Source organism: Desmodus rotundus, chromosome 12 (genome assembly GCF_022682495.2).
Source record: "Desmodus rotundus isolate HL8 chromosome 12, HLdesRot8A.1, whole genome shotgun sequence".
Lineage (NCBI taxonomy): Eukaryota > Metazoa > Chordata > Mammalia > Chiroptera > Phyllostomidae > Desmodus > Desmodus rotundus.
The window spans coordinates 76867504-76886798 of record NC_071398.1 but is presented as its reverse complement, the minus strand read 5'-3'; the positions used below and the strand labels follow the sequence as shown (position 1 = coordinate 76886798).

At 38.8% G+C, this 19295-nt stretch overlaps 1 protein-coding gene across 2 annotated transcripts in view; it reads left to right on the top strand.

Moving 5' to 3' along the window:
- Positions 1–3733: 3733 nt before the first annotated feature.
- Positions 3734–19295, top strand: part of GPR89A (G protein-coupled receptor 89A) — a 53042-nt gene continuing 37480 nt past the window's right edge. For both annotated transcript variants that reach the window (XM_024574578.3, XM_024574572.3), the window contains exon 1: positions 3734–3891. In XM_024574578.3, the coding sequence (XP_024430346.1) occupies positions 3850–3891 (42 nt within the window). In that variant the 5' untranslated portion in view covers positions 3734–3849. The remainder of the gene's footprint in view (positions 3892–19295) is intronic.

Here is a 19295-nt window from a genome sequence, read left to right as displayed (position 1 = left end):
TCTGCTGAGGCCCAGTGGGCAGGACACCCAAATTTAAGTGTGGAGAAGTTCAGAGGTTCTTATGAAAGAGCATGTACATCTTCCACTTTTATTTATGACTTTCAATTTATATATATTTAATTTTAAATTTTATTTCCATGTATTCTTCCAATTTATTCACAAATTATATGGATTGAGTTAAATCTGCATGAGAATTATATTAGTAGGAAATAAGTTTTAATAAATGGGAAAAATTTAACGTATATTTTAAATAATGCCTCTTAGTCTTTCCAAAGTTGGGAGATATAGAATCATTAGTCTTTTCACTTTTGAATAATTGGCAACCAAAAATTTTAAATATATATTTAAATTATTAAAGGAAAACTCTGAAAGGAAATTCATGATAATAATAATGGATAAAAATTATTTCATATATTTCAACTATAAAGTACATCGTTTTCTAACAGTTTTAAGTATATTACTTATTTATTCCTCATAATAACTTATCAGATAAGCTACTATTACTTATCTCTATTTTTTAAGTGAGGAAAATAAGGTACAGAGAGTTAAGTTATTTGCACAGGGACACACAACTATTTAATGCTTCTTCATTCCTCAGGAATATGGCCTCAAGAACAGCCAAGCACTTGATTCATAATTTAACTCTAACTTATCTGAATCAATCAGGGGTCAGGATCATAAGTGCATACCAGGTGAGCACCAAGGTCAATACATCCAAAATGAGGCTGTGTAAGAGGAAAGGACTAAAGTGCACAGCTAAGGACTGAAAGAGTGGGGACCAGCTAGGGAAGAGGTTCAAATTAGACTCAAAGATGAGGCTAGGGGAATTTTTTGCGCCAAAGCACAAGTGGTTGTTAAGCTGTGTACTCAGGCTACATAGTGAGCATGCCCAGAGAGAGAGAGAGAGAGAGAGAGAGAGAGAGAGAGAGAGAAACCCAGAGCACAGCTAGCACCACTCTGGTTCTCAGTCCCCTTTCTCCAGAATTGACCTTTCCCCAGTGCGAATATCCTGACTCATTCTAAGAGGCCTTTGAAGTGGGAAGCAGATTCTCACAATCAGTCCTCCAGCCCTGTCCATGTCTATAAAAATCTCCTAAGAAGCTGTTAAAAATTCCTGGGAGCCACCCTCAGAAATCCCAAGTCCACTGGTCTGCTTTAGGGCCCATGATTCTAAATTTTAAACAAGCTCCCCAAGCAATAAGGGCACCATGCTTTGAGAAAACAGACCCTATACACTTCCTAGGTAGCAAGTATAGAAGCTGTCCATGGGACCATTGGGAGGTAGGTGCCTCCTCTCTGAATATCTGGGGGGTTCTGGCTTACTGGGGTATATGGGGGGTTCGAGGTCTCAGAGAACCTGGAAAAACAAGGAAAGCTACATGATAGGATAGCTGTATGTGGATGAAGGGAGCTGGAGTACGATGCCATGGAATTGCAATATATTCCAACGTCATATCTCAAAAGATCCCAAACTTACAACTGCATGTGAGTCTCCCGCTATATCACAATAAAATTTTTTAAAGAAAATTCCTAACAGATGTTATCTAGCCGCTGACATGGTCAGGTGCTTATATCGTGCATAGAGAAGTGCTAGGGTGTTTCCTAGGGATCTAACGTTAGTGTCAACTCCTGGGCTGTCTTTTGTATGAATTTTGAGGAAGAAAGGGATATAGTTAGCTGTCAGGATGTGGATGGTGCTAGAATATGAGGGAATACAGGTGGTATTAATACTGTAATTAATATGAAAAAGGGTAAATTGATGTGAATAAACACTGGTCCAAGGGAAACATTGACCATGTTGTCAGTACGTACTTTAATGGCAGATCTACTTGGCTGTCTGGCTGTCAATCTCTAGATTAATGATAGTTATGAACATAAAATATTTTGGAAAGCATCCTTGGAAAATGGGACCCAAACTGGCAACTCAGTCAGAGCCCAGATGGCTTGATAGTCCATGGACAGAAGCAGAAGATCTCGCTATTGAACAGGATAGCAGCGACTAGAGTAGATTGGGAGTACTAGGGATAGTACCATAGTACCAGGGATAGGGATGGGAGCACAAGCCATTTTGGTGACAAAGTCCACCACCACAAGGAAAGAGACCTGCTTTGAGGAGAGAGTCAATTGGACACTAATCTAATGTGAAGGTTTCTAGAGACATCTGCAATCAAAGCAGGAGATAGCAGTTCATTGGGTCAACCAGGGTTGTTCTTGACCTGGACACAGGCATTACAGTAGGGAGAATCCCAAATGGTGTCATTCAAAGCCTTGTACATTCCTGGGGCTAGCGGGATTGCATACTGTTCTCTGCTTTACCAGGTTCACTGAGACACTGATCCCCACCATGAACTCCAGTAAGCCACCAAGGTAAGCTCTTTGTCTTGATAGGCTCTCCCAGCATTTTGCACTATCACATGGCCTTGAATCTCAGTTAGACGAGTTCTAACTCATCATATGTAGCTAAATGCCCACACAGTGTATATGCTTCCTTGATAAATATAGCCAGGGACACAAAGTTCTCTGGTTTAAGACTTTTCCACAGTAGAACTGCCTCTGCTGCTCCTTGGCCTCTGGATCAGGGATTGAATACCTGACAGGTAGTTTGGGCTGCTTAGAGTGGCAGAGTTCAATATGAAAAAGGAGAGACAGAAGAGAGACTCTAGGCTGTGCTTCTAGCAGCTTTGATTGCAGCCACTCCCTCACTGGGTGATTGTTATCAGCTAGAACCAGCTTCTAGGACTATGACACTTCATGGACTACAAGCACTAGCAAGTTCCCAGGTGGGAAAGGATAAGCCCCACAGCAGTGCATTAAGCCTTCATGAAATGAGTACTGACTGGCTGAAGTAGTGATTCAGTCTAAATTTGAGCAGCTCCAACATGGTCAGGAGGAGGGGGCTAGTTTCTAAAATAACTCATCTTGAGACTTTTAAAGAGTTATTCCTTATTTTGAATTAAAATCTATGTTAATTTAATTTCCTGTACTCTGTTCTACAAATATGTCTTGGGGGCCATATCAGTTCTACACATTCTTTCACATGACAATTGTCATTTTCCTGCAATTTCTTTCATTTGTCCTTATCTGGTGGCTCAATTGTGACTGTGCTCCAATATGGCAAAGTGCCTCTTAAAAGTGTGGTGCAAAGAATGCAGTACTCAAAGTGTGGTCCAATAGGTCCCTAGTATAAGATTATTACTCCCTTGCTAGAGATAGTGGGCTTTGTTCTTGTTGTTACCACATCAGAAATTTACTTGGTTAGCTATATTTGCTTTAAGAAAAAAACTCACCTGCCTTTCCACTCTTCACTCACCTTAATTATGCAGTTGTTTGTGGAGCCAAGTATAAGTTGTAACATTTAGAACACAATGCCTGAATTATGGTCTCATTATAATAATCATTTTTAATTTCATCTTTTAGCTACAAAATGGAACTACCACTTAAAATAAGATATTAAGGCAGGCACCACCTCCGTCAGCCTCAGAAATGGAAATACTACCTTGCATTACATCTGTTGTTGGATTTTGAGACCACAGTACCTTAACTCTCCCTTTTTAGCTAGGACACCTCTAATTAAGCCCCGCCTCCAGAACAGAGTCTCCCTGGCCCCACCCCTCGGCCTCAGCTCCTAGGCGACTCGCATCAGCCCCGCCCACTCCTACCCAAGGGGGAAGCATTGGGTGTAGGCGCTGATTGGCTGGCTAGGGCGCAGTTTGATGGCGTCGGGCTGACAAGCTTCGGTGTCAGCGTTGGTTCCGGGCAAAGGCCACCTGTGTAAGATGGCTGGCGGTCTGAGTTGCTCTGGCCTCGGGGAGTGGAAAGTGATGGTAGAACCTCTCCCTACATTTCGCTATGAGTTTCCTAATAGACTCCAGCATCATGATTACCTCCCAGGTGAGCCACTGCCTCCTGCCCCAGGGCCCCTCAGCCTCATTTTTCAGAATTGTCTTCTCGCGGCCTCCGTGATGCAAGCTGAGCCGTGTTCTGCCCTCCTTGCTCGAGGCTTGCGCCCGTCTCATCTGTTCCCGGAACTTGGGGAGGGTGTGGAATTTGCTGCATTCTGTGCTCTCCTCCCTAGTTGTCCGGGAAGGGTCAAGGGGCATATGGCCTCAGCGCGCGAGCCTGTGCCTTGAGAGAAGGGAGCTGTCCCCAAAGCGCCCCGAAGCTTCTGGACTGAGACCCTGACCCATGAATTGGGGGAAAGTGTGCTTCCGGGCGCAGATTGCACAGCAGGCCCATCGGGGCTGGCTCCTGGGTACAGATGGGAGCTTTGCTGGTTAGTTGTCAAATGCTGAATCCGGGTGTGAAGGAATTTGCCCCCGCGACTTGAGAGATTTTAAAAGTGTGACGTTAACACATTCTTTATCCTTTGTTTGCGGCTGTGCTTTTCAGACCTTTTTCTGACACTCCTTCCTGACTGGATACCATCATTCATTCGTACCATCAATGGATTTACATAAAGCTCTGAGGGTACAGACATAAATAAGACACTCGCTGTTTTCTGCTCTATAAAAGCTTCGTCTAGTAAGCCTCTTGCTTGTACTGTGTCATTCGTTGAGTTACTCTCTTTTATTTTCTTTATAGCATTCATCAAAGCACATATCATTTAGGTATTTGTTTATGAATTTATTTATTGAGATACTGTCTTGTTCATAGCTGTATCCCCCCTCAAATGCAAGCACTCAGTAAGTATTTGTTGGCCAACTCTTAATATTTGGTGAAGCTCAGACTCTAATTGTGTATCTTCCCCACCCCCATTTTTCAAGTCATTTAAAGTACTTTTTAAAAAACTTTTTACTTTTCTGTTTAATTCATTTGGATGCAATTGGTTAAAATTATATAGGTTTCAGCTGTACAATTCTATAATACATCATCTGTATATTGTGTATTCACCAACCCAAGTCAAGTCCCCTCCATCACTATTTATCCCCCTACACCCTCTTCTACCTCCCCTGACCCCCTGCCCACCTCTTTCCCTCTGGTAATCACCATGATACCGTCTGCATCTAAGAGGGTTTTTTGGTTGGTTGGTTGGTTTGCTTTTTGCTTGATCCCTTCACCTTTTTCACAAATCCCAGCAACCTCCCTTTCCCCTGACAGTTGTCAGTCTGTTCTTTATGAATGTTTTGTTTATTAGATTCCACATTTGAGAGAAATCCTATGGCACTTGTCTTTCTCTGACTGGCTTATTTCACTTCACATAATGTTCTCCATGTCCATACATGCTGTCACAAAGGGTAAGAGTTCTTTCTATTTTACAAGCGAGTAGTATTCCAATGTGTAAATGTACCACAGCTTTTTTATCCACTCATCTACTGGTGGACACTTGCGCTGTTTCCAAATGTTGGCTCTTGTAAATAATCCCACAATGAACATGAGGGTGCATATATTCTTTTGAATTCGTGTGTTGGGCTCCTTCAGATATATTCCCAAAGTAAAATCACTGGAACATAAGGCAGTTCCATTTTTAATTATTTTTTTCCATTACTATTTAGTCCCCTTATACCCTCATCACCCCACAGTTACTATACTGATGCCATGTCCATGAGTCCTTTTTCCTTTTTGCTTAATCCCTCCACCCGCTAAGCTCCCCCCAACCTTCCTTAGCTGTAATCCTGCTCTCTGTGGATCTGTCTGTATTTTGCTTGTTAGTTCAGTTTGTTCATTAGATTCCATATATGAGTGAAATCATGTGGTATTTGCCTTTTTTTGATGGCTGTAGTGTTCTCCAGGTCCATCTGTGTTGTCGCAAGGGCAAATTTTTTTTTCTTTTTATGGCTGAGTAGTATTCCGTTGTGTAAATGTCCCATAGTTGTGTTATCTGCTCATCTACTGATGGACCTTCAGGCTGCTTCCATATCTCAGCTATTATAAATAATGCTGCAATGAATATAGGGGTGCTTATATTCTTTCATATTAGTGTTTTGGATTCCTTTGACTGTATTCCAAGAAGTGGGATCACTGGGTCAGAAGACAGATCCATTTTGATTTTTTTGACATATCTCCATCTGCTTTCCACAGTGGCTGTCCCAATCTGCATTCCCACCAACAGTGCAAAAGGGTTCCCCTTTCTCCACGTCCTCGCCAGCACTTGTTGTTTGTTGATTTATTGATGATAGCCATTCTGACAGATAGGAGGTGATATCTCATTGTGGTTTTAATTTGCATTTTTCTGATGATTAGTGACACTGAGCATCTTTTCATATGTATATTGGTCATGTGTATGTCCTTTTGGAGAAGTGTCTGTTCGGGTCTTTTGCCCATTTTTAGTTGGATTCTATGGGGTTTTTTGTTGTTGAGTTGAATAAGTTCTTCATAAATTTTGGATATTAACCCCTCATCAGATATATCTTTGGTAAATATGTTCTCCCATTCAGTGGATTCTCTTTCATTTCCTTGATGGTTTCCTTTGCTGTGCAAAAACTCTTTAGTTTAATGTAGTCCCACTTCTTTAATTTTTTGTTTCCCTTGCCTGAGGCAATACATCAGAAAAACTATTGCTATAAGAAATGTCCAAGATTTTACTGCCTATGTTTTCTTCTAGAATTTTTATGGTTTCAAATCTAATATTTAAGTCCTTAATCCATGTTGAGTTTATTCTTGAGCATGGTATAAGAAGATGGTCTAGTTTAATTTTTTGCATGTATCTGTTTAATTTTCCCAACACCACTTATTGAATAGACTGGCTTTACCCCATTGTTTGTTTTTTTGCCTCCTTTGTCAAATATTGATTGACCATAAGGCATGGATTTATTTCTGGGCTCTCTGTTCTGTTCCATTGCTTTGTGTGTCTGTTTTTATGCCAATACCATGCTATTTTGATTACTATGACCTTGTAGTATAGTTTGATATCAGGTAGTGTGATTTCTCCAACTTTGTTATTCTTTCTCAAGATAACTGTGGTTATTCGGGGTCTTTTGTGATTCCATATAAATTTTTGAAATATTTGTTCTAGTTCTGTGAAATACACCATTGGTATTTTGATAGGAATTGTGTTGAATCTATAGATTGCTTTGGATAATATAGGCATTTTAATGATGTTAATTCATCCTATCCATGAACACGGTATATGCTTCCACTTATTCATATCTTCAATTGCTTTCTTCAGTGTCTTATAATTTTTTCAAGTATAGATCTTTTACATGCTTGGTTAGATTTATTTCTAGGTATTTTTTTGGTGCAGTTGTAAATGGAATCTTTAGGATTCTCTATAAATAATATCATGTCATCTGCAAATAATGACAGTTTTATTTCTTCCTTTCCAATTTGGATACCTTATATTTCTTCATCTTGTTTGATTGAATAGGACTTGCAGTACTATGTTGAATAAAAGTGGCAAAAGTGGACATCCCCGTCTTGTTCCTTTACTTAAGGGAAACACAGTATTCACCCCTTGAGTATTATTTGGCTGTTAGTTGGTCATATGTGGCCTTTATTACATTGAGGTATGTTTCCTCTCATCCCGCTTTGCTGAGAATTTTTATCATAAATGGCTGCTGAATTTCATCCAATGCTTTTTCTGCATCTGGTGATATGATCATGTGATTTTTTTATCCTTCATTTTGTTACATTTATTGATTTGCAAATATTGTACCAACCTTGCATCCCTGGGATGAATTCCACTTCATTATGGTGTATGATCCCTTTAATGTATTGCTGGATTCAGTTTGTCAATATCTTGCTAAGAAATTTAGTATCTATGTTTATCAGGGTTATTGGCCTATAATTTTCTTTCTTTGTTGTGTCTTTATCTGATTTTGAAATTAGGATAATGCTGGCTTCATAAAATGAGCTTGGGAGTCTTCCCTCTTAAATTTTTTGGAATAGTTTGAGGAGAGGTGTTAGTTCCTTTCAGTTTGGTAAAATTCACCTGTGAAGCCACCCAATCCAGGACTTTTGTTTTGGGGAGTTTTTTGTTTACTTCTTCAATTTTACTAGTTGCAATCTGTCCAGATTCTCTGATTATTCCTGATTCAGTTTTGGAAGATTGCATGTTCTAAGAATTTATCCATTTCACCCAGATTGTCCAATTTGTTGGCATATACTTGTCTGTAATATTTTCTTACAATCCTTTGTACTTTCTTGGTATCAGTTGTTAGTTCTCCTCTTTCATTACTGGTTTTATTTATTGGGTCCTCTCTTTTTTTCTTGATGAGTCTGGTAAATGTTTTGTCAATCTTGTTTGTCTTTTCAAAAAAACAGATCTTGGTTTCATTGAGCGATCTTATGTATATTTTTGACTCTATTTTGTTTATTTCAACTCTGATCTTTATTATTTCCTTTCTTCTACTTACTTTGGGCTTTGTTGTTCCTGTTTTAGTTACTTTACATGTAAACATTGTTTATTTGAGATTTTTGTTGTTTCTTGAGATAGGCCTGTAATACTATGAATTTCCCTCTTAGGACTGCTTTCACTATGTCCCATACATTTTGGGTTGTTATGTATTCATTTTCATTTGTTTCCAGGTCTCTTTTATTTCTTTTTTTGATCTTATTGTTAACCTATTTGTTGTTTAGTAACATGTTATTTGTCCCCATGTCTTTGATGTTTTCCAGGTTTTTTCTTAAGATTGATTTCTAATTTCATACCATTATAGTCAGAGAAGATGCTTGGTATGATTTCAGTCTTCTGAAACTTATTGAGACTTGTTTTGTGTCCTACCTAGTTGTCTATCCTAGAAAATATTCCATGTGCGCTTGAAAAGAATGTATATTCTGCCTCTTTTGGGTGAAATGCTCTGAAGACATATCTATTAAATCTATCAGATGATGTGTGTCGTTTAAGGCCTCCATTTCCTTGTTGATTTTCTTTTTGGAAGATCTATCCATTGATGTCAATGGGATGTTAAAATCCCCTACTGTGAGTGTATTACTGTCAGTCTCTCCCTTTATGTCCATCATGATATGCTTTACATATTTAGGTGTTCCTATGTTGGGTGTATACATGTTTACTAGGGGTATATCTTCTTGTTGGATTTTTCCATTTATCATTATGTAGTGTCCTTCTTTTTCTCTTATTATAGAGTTTGTTTTAAAGTCTATTTTGTCAGATATAAGTATTGCTACCCCAGCTTTTTTTTCCTTTCCATTTGCGTGAAATACTTTTTTCCATTCCTTTACTTTTAGTCTGTGTGTATCTTTTGTTATCAGGTGGGTCTCTTGTAGACAGCATATATATGGGTCTTATTTTCTTATCCATTCAGCCAGCCTGTGTCTTTTGGAGTATTTAAGCCATTTACACTTGAAGTGATTATTGATAGGAATGTATTTATTGCCATTTTATTCTTTTAGCTATGTTCCTCTGTTTTCTTCTCCTCCTCCTCCTTCTTTTTCATCTTCCCCTTCATTTTTTTCTTCTCCTTCTTCTTCTCCTCCTTCTTGACCTTCAACTTTGTCTTCTCCTTCTTCTTATTCCCAATCCTTGTCTATCTCCTTCCTCACTATCCTCCTCCTCCTTCTCCTCACTCTTTCTTCCTTTAACATTTCTTGTAATACTGGTTTGGTGGTAACAAACTCCTTTAGCATTTCTTTGTTTGGGAAGCTCTTTATTTCTCATTTAATTTTAAATGATAGCCTTGCTCAGTAAAGTAGTCTTGGTTGTAGGTCCTTTCTTTTCATCACTTTGAATATTTCATGCCATTCACTTCTGTCCTGAAATGTTTCTGTTAAGTAATCAGCTAACAGTCTTATGGGATCTCCCTTGTAGGTAAATAACTTTCTTTTTCTTGCTGCTTTTTTCTTTGTCAAAAAAAAGGAGAAAAGATTATCTATTTGTCTTTAACTTTTGCCATTTTATGTATGATGTGTCTGGGCGTGAGTCTCATTGGGCTCATATTGTTTGTGACTCTCTACGCTTCCTGGACTTATATGTCTTTTTTCTTCACCAGGTTAGGGAAGTTTTGGGTTACTATTTCTTCAAATAGGTTCTGAATTCTTTGCTTTCGCTTGCTCTCTCTCTTCTCCTTCTGGTACCCTTGTGATGCTGATGTTACAGTTTATCTTGTTCCAAAAGTTCCTTAAACTATCTTCATTATTTCAATTATTTTTAGTTTTTGCTGCTCTTATTGGGTGTTTTTTCTACTTTGTCCTTCAAATCACTTCCTTTATCCTCTGCTTCATCTAACCTAAGTTTATTTATTTCAGTGTATTCTTCATTTCTGTCTGGTCCTATTTTATGGTTTTTATGTCCTATTTCATGCTACTGAGTATTCTTATAACCATTGCTTTGAATGCTATATCTGATATATTGCTTGCCTGTATTTCATTTATCTTTTTTTCCTGGAACTTTCCTGTTCATCATTTGGGCCATGTTTCTTTCTTTTCTTTCTTTTCTTTTTTGATTTAATCTTTCTTGTATTTTTTTTTCCATTACCATTTAGTCCTCTTATACTCTCTCCCCCCAAGCAATCACCACACTGTTGTCCCTGTCCATGGGTCCTTTTTCCTTTTTGCTCAATCCCTCCACCCTCTCATCCCCCCACACTAGCTGTCATCATGCTCTCCATCTATCAGTCTGTCCCCATTTTCCTTATTAGTTCAGTTTGTTCATTAGATTCCACATATGAGTGAAATCATGTGGTATTTATCTTTCTACTAGGCTTATTTCACTTAGCATAACTTTCTCCAGGTCCATCCATACTATCAGAAGGGTAAAACTTTCTTCTTTTTTTTACAGCCAAATAGTATTCCATTGTATAAATGTCCCATAGTTGTTTTATCCACTCATCTACTGATGGACACTTGGGGTACTTCCATATCTTGGGGCATATTTCTTTGTCTTTCCATTTTGGCTACCTCTTCCTGTTTCTTTATATATATTAGGCAGATCTGCTATGACTCTCAGTCTTGGTGGGGTGACTTTATGTAGTACATATCCTGTGGGGTCCACATATACAGTCTCCTTGATCACCTACCTATGCTGGGTGCTCCAGGAATGTCCCTTGTGTGGGTTATATGGGCGCTCCTGTTGTAATTGAGTCTTGATTGCTATTGGCCCATTCATGAGTGGGATTGACCCTCAGAATGGCTGCATATAAGGCTCAACCCTGACCACAGTGTGCAAGGTGTTGTGCAGCTGCTACTCCACAAAGTGGAATTCACCTCAGCAGGGTCTGGTGCCTTGGATACATCCCTTGGATATGCTGCTTGTGAAGCTTATTGGATCCTGCTCTGATGTTGTCTGAAGCTGGCCACTGAGTGTGTTTGTTCTGGGCCTTTTGTGAGGGACCCCAGTGCAGACCAGTGTTAGACATTGCCTGTGACTGGCCCTGGGCAACCTATTTGGCACTACAAGCAATCCAGAGTTTGTGCTGCTTTCTCTGGGCTGAGTGTGCATGGAAAGAACCAAGCTGTGTACCAAGGCAAGCTTTTACCAGGTCTTGGGGCAGGTCAGGAAAAGTCCCAGTGCAACCCAACACCTACCTCTGCCTGCCCCCACCTGTCATCTCCCTGTTAGGTTCAGTCACTGAAACAGCCTCTAGCAATATTCAAATTGTATGAGGTAGGTTCTCAGTGAGTCACCAAGTAGAGAAAAGTGGTGTTCACCAGATTGATTCAGGTTCTAACTTGGTGTCAGTGCTGGGTCTGAGGCTACTTGGCAGATATTCCCAGATATACCAAATCTAGCTGCCACCTGCTGTGTGCTCACACATGTTTGTGTTGAGGCAGGGGTCTCAGGGAGTTGACAGGGTGAGGCCAAGCTGTTTTTATCAGGCCCAAACAAACCAATACTTGGCCATGTGAAGGGAGGGCTGTGCTCCAGTCAGGCATGCAAGGGAAAAATGGCCCCGGTCCTAGAACTCCACAACTCAGTCTGTCCCAGATCCTGCTGGGGAGGAGATGGAACCCAGCAGGATGGGGCCACCAGAGGTCAGGAGGATAAGGTTAGTGGATCTCCAGTGAGGAGGAGGTACCAGTCAGGCTTTGTGACAGGTGGGGGTTGTGGTTCCTGCCCTATAGCCACATAACTCAATCTGTCCCAAATTTTACCTGGACCTCAGCAGGGTGGAGCCCCTAGCAGTTGGGCAGGTGAGGCCACCAGAGCCTAGAGGGTGGTTCTAGTGCAGGAGAAGCACCAGGCAGGTTCATGGGGAAATGGGGACAATGGCCTCTACCCCAGAACCATATAACTCAGTCACTGACACTCCCTGAGTCTTCCCAGACCTCTACACCCTGAGCAAGGCAGCTGAATCCTCAGCAGGGTATAAGGTCCACAGGGTGGATCAAGAGGCAATCCATAGGGTGAGATTGTTGCTTCTTTCCCTCCTTCCCCCTGGACCCCCTCCACTGACCCCCTCTCCCTACCAGCTGATGCTGCACAGAGGGAACTGCCCTACCCAAGAAAGATTGTGTCTGCTGTACAGGAGCATGTAAAGTACTTTTTCTTAATTATTCTTCTTTCAAGTGACAAATGACAGAAACAGCTCTTTTTTGAGATTTGAAGTACATTAAATCTTTGTTTTTTGATCCAGGTTTCATATTGCTTCATCCTAATGCTTCTGTCTTTGGAGAAGAACATTGTCCTCATCTCTTGAAAAATTTTTATTACAACATTTTAGAAAGTATGAAATGAAGAACACCCTAATAACTTTATTTTTAAATTTACCATCCTTTATATAATTTTCATAAGTATTGTTTTTGACTGCCTAATATTCAAATGTATTGATGTACAAAAATCTGGACATGTAATTCTTTTGCTTTTCTAATGTCTCTAAGGCTCCTTGTTGCCCTTGGTGACAGCTCAGGGTTAGTTTTAGCCCTAGTACCAACTCAAGAAAAATGATGATATTTAGCATTTTTTTTTCACTCATTGTAAAAATAAAGATGTTGGTGAGGAATTGACATTGCATGTAGCCTCTAAGACTTCTAACATGGATATAATTGGTAAGTTGATCTTTTATGCCATTTAATACTTTAACTTTCACACATGCCTTTCACATGCAATATTAAATTCTCAAACCTGCTCTTTACAAATGAGAAACTGAAACCCAAAGAATCTATTGCATGGAATGTTCTGTGTCCAAATATTAATGTGGCTACTTCATCATTTTTTAGGTATTGGTAAAAATGTCATTTTGGGAAGGCTTTACCTGACTCCCCAACCCTAGTCAGAGTAGCCTCTATTCCAGCCACCTTCTATCTCATTTCCCTCTGTTAATTTCTTCTTAGCATCTATCACTATTGTTTGTGTTTCTGTTAGAAGTAAACTCCATGAGCTCCAGGAATTCTCTTTTGTTTTCTGCTGTAGTCCCTAGCATCTAGATTAGTTGCTGGCGCATAGCAGAGGCCTAGTAAATACAAGGTTCAGCACAAGTAATGCCACTTTTTTATTATAAAATCATAAGCGTGCAGTTGTGTAACATAACAATATCACACTCAAGCACACCATATGATATTTTAGGTGAAATGTTCAAATTAAAACTATAAATTATTACACTGATATTATTACCCTTCTAACCACACTCAAACAGGCCTTACTTCTGCCAGAACCCTGTATTTGCTAATTTGCTAATTTGTTAATAAACAGCACCTGTCTAGAGAGGTATGGTTACCCTAGAAACACCTGCCCCTCATTTTTCCTGTTTTATGTGAATCAAAAGATCATTTGAAATAAAATCTGAAATTAGAGGTCATATATTGAAGCTGCTCAGCCTCAGGTAACATCTTGGTCACAGGATAAAGTTCAAATTCTTAATATGGCATATGGGGTCTGTTATGATGAGAACCATCTCTTACCTCTTTAACCTTGGTTCTCACCATTTTCCACTTCACTTTGTACCTAGCCTTCTTCTACTCCTTAGCATATCCTCTTTCTTGACCTTTTATCCATACCCCTCCACTTCTTTCTGGCTAATTCCTTCAGATTTCAGCATGAACATCCAAGAAACCTCTCCCAGATTGGGCTAGATGTCCCTATACATATTTCCACAATACCCTTTGCCCACTTCCCTTATAATATCACTATAATTATATTATCACACTGTTTTGTAATTACTTGTCTATCTCCTCCATAGATTATAAAATCCTTCAGAGTAGTGGGTCCATGCTCTCTTGTCCACCATTCTGTTCCCAGGACCTGGTACATATTAGGCACTACTAATATTTGTTAAATGAATAAAAGCATAAATAAATGATCCAAGGAAGGGGTTTTTTTCAGTCAGTTCTTTAATAAATGTTCTGCCAGTGGCTGTCTTTTTTTCCTTTGAAATCTGTAGCTAATTTTCAATATAGGAGTGATTTTTCTTCTAAAAGCAACTGTTATCTAACTCATGTTTTGAACCTTCTATAGAGTAAGAAGCTGTGCGCCTTTTGTTTGCAAAACTGTTTGAAAATGCTATTTTCCTTCGCTTGTTGTTTAGATTCTCTATAATTTTATCAGCATTCATATTTATTTTGGACTTAATGAATTCTCCAGGTTTTTTTTTATTACTTGTGCAAAAGTCTTATGCTTTTTTTGTCAATCTGAAAGGAGCCCACAATGAAATATTAAAGGTATTTCTTTCTTCTCTTTCTCTTGTTTTCCATTTCCCAAATATATATAAATTATTTTGTTTGTTTTATTTTCCTTGTTTAAAGTTCCATTTCAGAGTGATTTTGGTGATCTCATATATTGTTTTCTTTTTTATCATCTATCTCTGTCATACTACCCCCAGTTCTAAATGCCTAACTTCTCCAACTCCAGTCATGACTTCATGAGTCATGTAAACATGGCATCTAAATTCTGTCTCCTCTGGTAATGATTTATAATGGCCAAAGGGTCTCCTGGCTAGACTAGGGGTATTTTATTGTAATCTGTTCGTCCCTTTTCTTCTTGGTCTGGATTCGTAGTAGAGCCAAGTTACTTTCTCATACCTTTTTGTTCCTTTACCTACATACAAAACTCCACACTTAGATCATTGCTGTAGTTCTACTACTAATTCAGGCTGATGTGGAAAATTATGCAACTGTACACATTGCCAGTGCCGTGAGTTTATGGACACCATCAGCACACTGAATCTTTTTTTTTTTTTTTTACTTTAATCAGCTACTTGTTCCATTTCCCTCATAATTTCTCTGAGACTTTATCACCCTCCTCTAAGTCACTTATTTTTATCCTTACCTCTCTCATTCTTAGCAGATGACCTTACCTCCTACTTTATCAACAAAAGCTAGCCTAAATGTGTGATCTTCTACTTCCCACCTCTTTTTTTTTAATTTTTATTGTTATTCAATTACAGTTGTGTGCTTTTTCTCCCCATCCCTCCACCCCACCCCAGCTGAACCCACCTCCCTCCCCCACCTCCACCCTCCCCCTTGATTTTGTCCATGTGTCCTTTATAGTAGTTCCTGTAATCCCCTCTCCTCACCGTCCCCTCCCCACTCCCCCCTGACTATTGTTAGAATGTTCTTAACTTCAATGTCTCTGGTTATATTTTGTTTCCTTTTTTCTTCTGTTGATTATGTTCCAGTTAAAGGTGAGATCATATGGTATTTGTCCCTCACCGCCTGGCTTATTTCACTTAGCATAATGCTCTCCAGTTCCATCCATGCTGTTGCAAAGGATATAAGCTTCCCACCTCTTAATCTAATCTATAATGACAGCCATTCCCAACTCCTTTCCTCCCATGTCAGAAAATAAGGTACTGCCTTATTTAAGGTCATTCTGTCCACCTGTGCCTTTTATCTTGGATCAGCTTATTGTGAAGTGGTTAAAAGCATAAGCTTTAGAATCAGTCACACAGACTTTAGATTGAATCCTGATTCTGACACTTACTGTAAATGGCCTAACTTCTGTAAGCCTCAACTTTCTGTGAAATGATCAAACCTACCTATCTGGCTTTTCTGATTTAATGACATTAGAGTTCCTGGAATGTAGTAAATGGTCAATAAAGGATAGCTGCTGCTGATAATGATAAATTAATAACATCATCAACTCATCCTCCAGTGTCCCATCAGTTCTTTCTCATGTTTGTTTACCCTGTTAATCTGTGCTTTCTTCCTCTTGGCCTATAAAATTTCCTTTTATCCCACATTCTTGTCTAGGGTACTATTTTATGTTTTTTCTCATTCTTAGCTCTCCCTAGGGTAATTTCTGCTTATGGTCTCTATTGCCTTACCCCCCCAGCCCAATAGTCTGTTTCCTGCCTCTACCTCACTATTCAGACTGTTTTCTTTAAGGTCAGCACTGAACTCCGAGTTACCAAATCCTTTGAATATTTTTCAGTCCTCCTTCATTTAACACTCCTTTAAACTGTGGTCCAGGGGTGTCAAACTAATTTTCACCGGGGGCCCCATCAGCCTTGCAGTTGCCTTCAAAGGGCCGAATGTAATTTTAGGGCTGTATAAATGTAACTACTCCTTAACTAGGGCTAAGGAGCTTGGCACTGCCGCTGGTACCGGGCTGGATAAAACAAGGTGGAAGGCCGGATTCAGCCCACAGACCTTGTGTTTGCCACCTGTGACTAGAGTCTTTTCCCTTTGTTTCAGGATACCACACTCTCCTAGTGTCTATTTGTCAGACCATTCCTTCTCATTCTCCTTCCTAGTCTCTTTCCATTCCTATCCTTTAGTGTTTTCTTCTTAGCATATTGCTCTTCTCACGCTACATACTATTCCTGGATAATTTCACATACTTTGGTGGTTTCAACTCTTAGGTATATCTCAGCTCTACCTTCACAATCTGTATTTTATGTTGAACGGGATGGCCCTTAGGCACTTAGCATTTCTAAAAGTGAACTCATCATCTTCCCATCCCTCATCCCCATTCCCAACCTCTTCTTTCTCTAATATTCTTTGTATAAATTGGTGCCTCATTCATCCTTGCTTTCTCCTTGCTGGTTTTACTTTCTAAGCACTACTTTAATCTGTTGCCTTCTTTCCACCAATGTCTTAATTCAGGCCATTATCATCTCACATCTGGACTACTGTAGCAAATTCCTATAATGTTTCTCTTTCTACAGTGTTGTTTCTTTCAAATGCATCTCCCATGTAGTCCCCATAGTGCTCCATATAAAACAAACCCAACCATGTCTTTTCCCCACCTAAATGATTACAGGTTCCTTAGGGTGGCCTTCAGGGCTCTCAGTCATTGGTCCTCTGATCCTCTCTAGCTTCATTTTTAACCACTTCTGTCTTTGAACTTTATCTTCCAGCAGTACCAAACCATGTGTAGTTCCCAGTATATACCATACTATTAAGAACTCTGCCTTTAATCACGCTCTTTGCTCTAGAAAGCAAGCCCTGTCCTCCTACCTCCACCACCTGTCTTTTACCTGCCTAACCCTTTTTCATCTTTTAACAAAATGGTTTTTTAATATTTTAGGAGTGATGGAAACCTTTTAGTGTGTTGTGAATACCCTGGAACCTCTCTTTGGAAAAATGCATATAATCCCCAGATTTGCATATGATACCAGGTTTTAAACCCAAATTAAAACCTCCTTCAGCTAAAGTATTATTTTCTCCAGAAAACGTGTTCTAACCCACTACAGCTTGGTTTGGTCTCCCTTTTTCATATTCTTTTACAATATCAAGTACATATTTTGTTCATTGTATGTCCCATATTACATTAAAATTATTTTTTTAGTGTTTTTATCACTATACTTTGAGCTCCTTAAGGATGATGACTATCTTACTCATCTTTGTATCCCCAGCTCCTAGCACAGCACATATAAATTATTACCAAAAACATTAAGGTTGAATATTCCTGAAGAACAAATCAGCTTCTACTGCGGACCATTAGGTAATTTAGCAAACATTTATGGAGAGCCTGCTATGCTCTAGGAATCATGCTGGGTACTGAGGATACAAAGATTAGCGAGCTAAAACTACATCCTTGTCCTCATAGAACTTAGAATCTGATATCTAGAAAAACTATGTGTGTATGTATGTACATATTTTTTACTATTTGCAATAAAAGTTAGAATGCTTCCACCTCTTTCCGCCTCCCCTGTCAGTTACTCCCCTCTATCACTAACTTTTTTTATGACTTTCAGTTCTAGTATTTCTCTCTGTTTAAATATCCTTTACACCATAACTTTATACACTTAAATATCCTTTTACATCTATTAATTGACATCAGTTTTAATATCTTTTATCTTTAATATCTTTTAAATCTTTTAAAAATAAAAATAAATCTTTTTAAAAATCTTTTAATATCTTTAATATCTTTTGGACTCAGGTTATAAAACGTAAGTTAATCAGGCCTTGACTGGTGTAACTCGGTTGGAATGTCATCCCATACAAAGACCAAAAAGTCACAGGTTCAATTCCCAGTCAGGGTACATAACCCAGGTTGTGGGTTTGATGCCTGGTCAGGGTGCACACAAGAAGGCAAGCAATCTATGTTTCTCACATCACTACCTCTCTCTTTCTCTCTAAAAGCAATGAAAAAAAAATGCCTCGGGTGAGGATTAAAAGTATTAATCAGTACATTTAAGCTACTTCATATCTTCTTTCCCCTCTGTTCATCCAGGCATTTATTAGTTATTGTTGCGGCTTACTTTTGCATATTTTTTAAGTTGTTTAAGGCGTGACTCTACATTTAAAAATATTTAACCCTTGCCCCTAGTCTTTTTTCCTAGTTATTTTGTACTTGGCTGAAATTTCCTATAGTTTCTTTTTTTTTCTATTCCACTTTGCCCTATTCAAACTTTGTATCTCAGTATTCCTGAGTAAAAGTAGCAAGAATATTAACAGCAACATTTATTCTGTACTTAGTGTGTGGCTGGCACATTTATTACTTGTTTTTCTTCTTTATTTAGCTTATACAATTTATCATAAAAAGTGTTTGGTTTTTTGTTTTTTGTTTATTTTTCCCATCACCCTTCTTTCCTCCCCTTTGGCAACCATTAGTTTGTTCTCCGTATCCATGGGTCTGTTACTGTTGTGTTTTGTTTTGTTTAGATTCCACATGTAAGTGAAATCATATGGTATTTGCCTGTCTGACTTTTTTTACTTAGCATAACACCCTCCAGGTTTATCTATGTTGTTGCAAATGGCAAGATTTTATTCTTTTTATTGCCAAATAATATTCCATTGTGTATGTGTATGTGTATATGACATGTCGTCTTTATCCATTTATCGATGGATACCTAGGTTACTTTCATATTTTGTTTATTACTAGTAATGCTGCAGCGAACATAGAGGTGCATGTATCTTTTAGAATTAGGGTTTTTGTTTTCTTTGGGTAAATGCCAAGAAGTGAAATTGCTGGGTTGTACGGCAGCTCTATGTTTAGCTTTTTTAAAAAAATTATTTTATTGTTATTCAATTACAGTTGTCTGCCTTTTCTTCCCACCCCTCCTCTATGTTTAACTTTTTGA